The sequence below is a fragment of the Nerophis lumbriciformis genome, linkage group LG26, assembly GCF_033978685.3.
Source record: "Nerophis lumbriciformis linkage group LG26, RoL_Nlum_v2.1, whole genome shotgun sequence".
In the NCBI taxonomy this organism is placed as follows: domain Eukaryota; kingdom Metazoa; phylum Chordata; class Actinopteri; order Syngnathiformes; family Syngnathidae; genus Nerophis; species Nerophis lumbriciformis.
In genome coordinates, this window is record NC_084573.2 from 34,772,984 (window position 1) to 34,780,057 (window position 7,074).

Here is a 7,074-nt window from a genome sequence, read left to right on the forward strand (position 1 = left end):
ATTAATTACTAGTTTCTATGTAGCTGTTTTTATATTGTTTTACTTTCTTTTTTATTCAAGAAAATGTTTTTAATTTATTTATCTTATTTTATTTTATTTTTATTTTTAAAAAGGACCTTATCTTCACCATACCTGGTTGTCCAAATTAGGCATAATAATGTGTTAATTCCACGACTGTATATATCGGTTGATATCGGTATCGGTAATTAAAGAGTTGGACAATATTGGAATATCGGATATCGGCAAAAAGCCATTATCGGACATCCCCAGTCCAAACTTTTGGCCTCTACTGTATGTATAATTTGTTATTTATATAACATATAAATAATTTATACATAATATATGTACTTAAAGAAGATTTTTTTTAAACGTCAATGTCATAACAAATACGCACTTCCTGGCAAATTTTTGTGTATCGTTAGTATTATTACAATCAGTAAAATTAAGTAATACCAATTATATTATCCTGTTTTTTGGAGGTTTTTTTGTTGTTTTTTTCTACATATTGAGCGTTATTTGGTTTATTAATGAATAATAAAGATTGGTGTAAGACTCTTGCGTTCAGGTCGGCTGGGAATTTTGAAATTTACTTGTAAAATGTTAATAATTACTTTTACCCCCCAAAAAATAAATGTTTTGCTGAACACTGCCTGGAAGTTTGGAGAACTGAAGTCATGAACCACCAGTTGAATAGCCCGAATGATGAAAAAAAAGAGGACCTAAAATGGAACCTTGAAGAAAACTACTAATATATCGTATTTTCCCAACTATAGAGCGCACCGCTATATCAGCCACAGCCTCTACATTTTAGAAGAAACATTTTTTTCCCATATATTCGCCGCAGATATATATACATTGTGAAATTAGACCAAAATATTTTGTAACAAAACATCTAAATAAAAACAATTAAAAAATCTCAGTTTTATAACAAAAACATCCACATTTTAATACCAAAAAAATCTGAATTTTATAACAAAAACTTTAAAATGTTATATAAAAAAGAATCTGAATTCTATAACAAAAACATCAATATTTTACTACAAAAAAAACCAGAATTTTATGACAAAAACATCAACATTTTACTACAAAAAAAAATCCTGAATTTTATAACAAAACATCAAAATTTTACTACAGAAAATATTAATTTTATAACAAAAACATCAACATTTTAATACCAAAAAAATCTGAATTTTATAACAAAACATCAACATTTTACCTCAAAAAATATCTAAATTTTATAACAAAAACATCAAAATGTTACTATAAAAAAGATCAGATTTTTATAACAAAAACGTCATTTTACTACAATAAAATCTGATTTTCATAACAAATCACAATTTTACTACAAAAAAAATATCAGAATTTTATAACAGAAACATAACAATTTTACTACAAAAAATATGAATTTTATAACAAAAACATCAAAATTTTACTCCCCAAAAAATCTGAATTTTACAACAAAACATCTCTTTTAAAAAAAAAATTTAAATCTCAATTTTATAACAAAAACTTTAAAATGTTATATATAAAAAAAATCTGAATTCTATAACAAAAACATCAACATTTTACCACCCAAAAACCCAGAATTTTATGACAAAAACATCAACATTTTACTACAAAAAAATCCTGAATTTTATAACAAAAGATCAAAATTTTACTCCCAAAAAATATGAATTTTACAACAAAACATCTAAATACATTTTTTTTTTATCTCAATTTTATAACAAAAACATCAACTTTTTAATACCGAAAAAATCTGAATTTTATAACAAAAACTTTAAAATGTTATATAAAAAAATAATCTGAATTTTATAACAAAAACATCAACATTTTCTTCCCAAAAAAAATCTGAATTTTACAACAAATCATCTAAATTTTAATACCAAAAAACATCTGAGTTTTATAACAAAAACATCAAAATGTTACTACAAAAAAGATCTGATTTTTATAACAAAAACATAAATTTACCACAAAAAAAAATTTGATTTTCATAACAAATCTGAATTCTATAACAAGTTTATTTACATACCTTATTTTTGTTTCCAAACGGTGCCTGTAACACGGCAGTAAAACGGCTGATCAAACAAAACAAAAGTCAACCCAAAACACAAAAGGGTTGTTTCTTTCTGTTATTAATATTCTGGTTCCTACATTATATATCAATATACATCAATACAGTCTGCAAGCACACATGATTGTATTTTTTTATATAAAAAAATATATAAAATGAAATAAATAAATAATACCATACCCCCTCCCGGTCCATGGGACAAATTTTCAAGCGTTGAGCGTTCCGCAGTTACAAAAAGGTTGGGGACCACTGCTCTAGTGTTTTTAGGAATTTGCTACAAAAAAAATTCTGAATTTAACTTGGGGGCCGCTATGGCGTCAGATTTGGCCCCCAGGCCAGCAGTTGAATAGAAACGATGAAGGCTCTTTGTTCCCAATGAATCAGATTGCTTCCTGCTCCGATGACCACACTGTCCGCATCTGGCGCCTTCATCGGGAAATGGACGGAGCTCAGTCGGCAGTGGGCGGGGCCAATCTTGTAGGCTGGGCCCGTGCCAAGAGTCCGCACAGTAAGGGCAATTAATTAATTAATTGATTTTATAAGTTAAAAAATGTGAGTGTGAATGTTTTATTTTCTATTTAGAACCTGCACACGCCACGGAGACGACCCCCGCTAAGGACAAGAGGGCGGAGAGCATCGGAGTCCTGGTTTCCCCGCAGCTGGCCGCTTGTGCTCCGAGTGGCGCCGCCTTGCCTCTGCCCTCCAGCACCAACTCACCCACGGTGGATGCGAATGGTGGTATTTGTCAGCGTTCCATCCAAACATGGCTGTCTCCCGGCCAGCGCAGCCCTCTGCCGCGTAAGGTCCTCAGCCCGCGTCCTCAGAACCCGGCGGGCTGCACCTCACCCACGGCGCGGCGGGCCAAGCGTAGGCTGGAGGCGGACTCGCCCGACGGCTGTGATGACGCAGAGGAGTGCGAGCGCGTGGCGGAAGTGTTCCGCGTTGCCAAGAGGAGGCGGGGCTTGTCGGGCGTCTGCTGGCCGGCTCAGGAGAGTCCGCTGGAGGGGGTCGCTCCCACTGGTGTGTCGCAAGAGACTGGCAAGGAGAATCAGTGCCCACCAGTGACGGACTGGCTGTCAGTGATGGGACAAAAGATGAGAGGGAGTCCAAGGAGTCCAAAGAGTCCAAAGAGTCCGAGTGCTGGGAAGAAACAAGCAGCCAAGACGCCAGCCTCACCGGTAAGCACTTCCTTTACACCAGGTGTGCACATTACGTCAGTCCATCACCTGCCAGGCATTCAAAAAAATAGACCTAAAAATTTGTGATTATCAATCTTCACCAAGACGTCACTTTCGTCCATACTTGCCAACCCTCAAGGCGTACTTGGTCAACAGCCATACAGGTCACACTGAGGGTGGCCGTATAAACAACTTTAACACTGTTACAAATATGCGCCACACTGTGAACCCACACCAAACAAGAATGACAAACACATTTCGGGAGAACATCCGCACCGTAACACAACATAAACACAACAGAACAAATACCCAGAAGCCCTTGCAGCATTAACTCTTCCAGGACGCTACAATATACACCCCCCGCTACCACCAACTCCCCCACCCTCCCCAACCCCGCCCACCTCAACCCTGCGCCTGCAGGACCAACACAATATGGATCTGAGAGGCTACAATATATGGGCTTGCACACACCCAAAAATATGGGCATGTGAGACCAGATATTATGGGCCTGCAGGACCAACAAAATATGGGCTTGCACACCCTCAAAAATATGGGCCTGCTGACCAACAAAATATGGATCTGTGAGGCTACAAAATGTGCTTGCACACTTCTAAAATTATGGGCCTGTGAGACCAGATATGGGCCTGCAGGACCAACAAAATATGGATCTGAGAGGCTACAATGTATGGGCTTGCACACCCCCAAAAATATGGGCTTGTGAGACCAGATATGGGCCTGCAGGACCACCAAAATATGGATCTGCGAGGCTACAAAATATGGGCTGGCGCACGCCCCCAAGAATATGGGCCTGCAGCCCAGCAAAATTTGAATCTGTAAGGCTACAAAATATGGGCTTGCACACCACCAAAAATATGGATCTGCAAAGCTACAAAATATGGGCCTGCACACCCTCAAAAATATGGGCCTGCTGACCAACAAAATATGGTTCTGCGAGGCTACAAAATATGGGCTTGCACACCTCTAAAATTATGGGCCTGTGAGACCAGATATTATGGGCCTGCAGGACCAACAAAATATGGATCTAAGAGGCTACAATATATGGGCTTGCACCCCCCCAAAAATATGGGCTTGTGAGACCAGATATTATGGGCCTGCAGGACCACCAAAATATGGATCTGCGAGGCTACAAAATACGGGCTGGCGCACGCTCCCAAAAATATGGGCCTACAGCCCAACAAAATTTGAGTCTGAGGCTACAAAATATGGGCTTGCACACCACCAAAAATATGGATCTGCGAAGCTACAAAATATGGGCCTGCACACCCTCAAAAATATGGGCCTGCTGACCAACAAAATATGGTTCTGCGAGGCTACAAAATATGGGCTTGCACACCCCCAAAAATATGGGCTTGTGAGACCAGATATTATGGGCCTGCAGGACCACCAAAATATGGATCTGCGAGGCTACAAAATATGGACTAGCGCACGCCCCCCAAAATATGGGCCCACAGCCCAGCAAAATTTGAATCTGTGAGGCTACAAAATATGGGCTTGCACACCTCTAAATTTATGGGCCCGTGAGACCAGATTTTATGGGCCTGCAGGACCAACAAAATATGGATCTGAGAGGCTACAAAATATGGGCTGGCGCACGCCCCCAAAAATATGGGCCTACAGCCCAACAAAATTTGAGTCTGTGAGGCCACAAAATATGGGCTTGCACACCCCCAAAAATATGGGCCTGTTAGACCAGATATTATGGGCCTGCGGTACCAACAAAATATGGATCTGCGAGGCTTCAAAATATGGACTAGCACACGCCCCCAAAAATATGGGCCCACAGCCCAGAAAAATTTGAATCTGTGAGGCTACAAAATATGAGCTTCCACACCTCTAAAATTATGGGCCTGTGAGACCAGATAATATGGGCCTACAGCCCAACAAATATGGATCTGAGAGGCTACAATATATGGGCTTGCACCCCCCCAAAAAATATGGGCCTGTGAGACCAGATATTATGGGCCTGCAGCACCAACAAAATATGGATCTGCGAGGCTACAAAATATGGACTAGCGCACGCCCCCAAAAAATATGGGCCTTCAGCCCAACAAAATTTGAGTCTGTGAGGCTACAAAATATGGGCTTGCACACCTCTAAATTTATGGGCCTGTGAGACCAGATGTTATGGGCCTGCAGGACCAATAAAATTTGAATCTGTGAGGCTACAAAATATGGGCTTGCACACCTCTAAATTTATGGGCCTGTGAGACCAGATATTATGGGCCTGCAGGACCAACAAAATATGGATCTGAGAGGCTACAAAATATGGGCTGGCGCACGCCCCCAAAAATATGGGCCTACAGCCCAACAAAATTTTAGTCTGTGAGGCTGGCTACAAAATATGGGCTTGCACACCCCCAGAAATATGGGCCTGGGAGACCAGATATTATGGGCCTGCAGGACCAACAAAATATGGATCTGCGAGGCTACAAAATATGGGCTGGTGCACGCCCCAAGAATATGGGCCTACAGCCCAACAAAAAAATTTAATATGTGAAGCTACAAAATATGGGCTTGCACACCTCTAAAATTATGGGCCTGCGGGGCCAACAAATTATGGGCCTATGGTGTTATATATATGGGCATTTTTGGGGGGTGTTATCAAAAATACTTAAATATCTGACTCATGATTTCAAAACAATGTATCCATCAGTCTGTCAGTAAATAATCTAATTGTCAAATGTGTAATGAGGCTATCATGTGTTTCTAAAACATTTATATTGAATTCAATGGCAGCCGTAATTCAGTGAAGAAGAGTTTGACACCCCTGCCGCAAAGGGTGGAGTCAACAACCACCTGGAATATGCATGAGACAGCAGTTTGACGTGTGCTATTGGAGAGAAGCATCTGCCATTTCCTTTCGCTTGTTTCCTCCTGCTAGCAGCAGACATCTCATGCAGGCATTCTAAATATGCTGCCAGTCAAGAAAATCAAGTCTTTTGTGAGAGTTGGTGATGCAGCAAAGGAAGTCAAGTCCCGCAAAACCTTTCGTAACATTTATTCTACCTCTTCTTCTTTTTCAGACAATCAGCTCGCCACCAAGTATGAAAAAGATATCTTCCTATTTCACCAGGAGACACACGGAGTGACCTTGTAGCGTTTGAGATGCTGTGTTAGGTCATTTTAATCCACAAACTACTGTCAGAATGGACAACTATTAGTCACATTTACACGTCATGGTCACAGTTCCTGCTTCTCGCAAGTTTTTGATGAGAAGTTGAACTAATTTTTTTGGTAGTTTTACTGTAACCGGACAAATTTTAGATGTGTTCATTTTACACAGCTTCCCCAATTTGTGTCAATTTGTCAAAGATGGGGAGAAAAAAACGAGTTCAAAAGCTCTACCTTTTAAGAAAAGAAGTCTTTATGAAATATCAGCTTTTATTGAACAGTTTCTTCTTTTCTTTTTTTTCTGAGGAAATGCTCAAGTTGTTAATATGTACAAAATAGCATGCGCTTGCTTTGTTTATGAGGCACAGATTTTTTTTTATTAAATTGAAGATATATTTCAACTTGTACTGAGCGTATCGGCTTCTTGTTTGCACAACTGTCACAAAAGAATCATTTTTAATAAAACGTCATTTTATGTGGCCCGCAAAAGCCTGTAAAGTAATGTGTCAAAGTTAAAAAAAAAATATATTTTTAAATATACGTTAGGTCAGGAAAAAACATAAGCTATTTCACCCCTAAAAGCCTGTTTCGCAGGTTTCTCTGCTCTTCAGAGGATTTTATTTTATAAAATACTGCATATATTTGTCGCATGATCCGATATTATTATAAAATCCCCTGGATTTTATATTATAA

At 39.1% G+C, this 7,074-nt stretch overlaps 1 protein-coding gene across 1 annotated transcript in view; it reads left to right on the forward strand.

Moving 5' to 3' along the window:
• dtl (denticleless E3 ubiquitin protein ligase homolog (Drosophila)) overlaps window positions 1-6,737 on the forward strand; it is a 34,640-nt gene extending 27,903 nt beyond the window's left edge. The window contains exons 13-15 of the mRNA XM_061986723.2: window positions 2,456-2,579; window positions 2,654-3,249; window positions 6,294-6,737. Coding sequence (XP_061842707.2) covers window positions 2,456-2,579; window positions 2,654-3,249; window positions 6,294-6,359 — 786 coding nt within the window. The 3' untranslated portion in view covers window positions 6,360-6,737. The remainder of the gene's footprint in view (window positions 1-2,455; window positions 2,580-2,653; window positions 3,250-6,293) is intronic.
• Window positions 6,738-7,074: the final 337 nt, after the last annotated feature.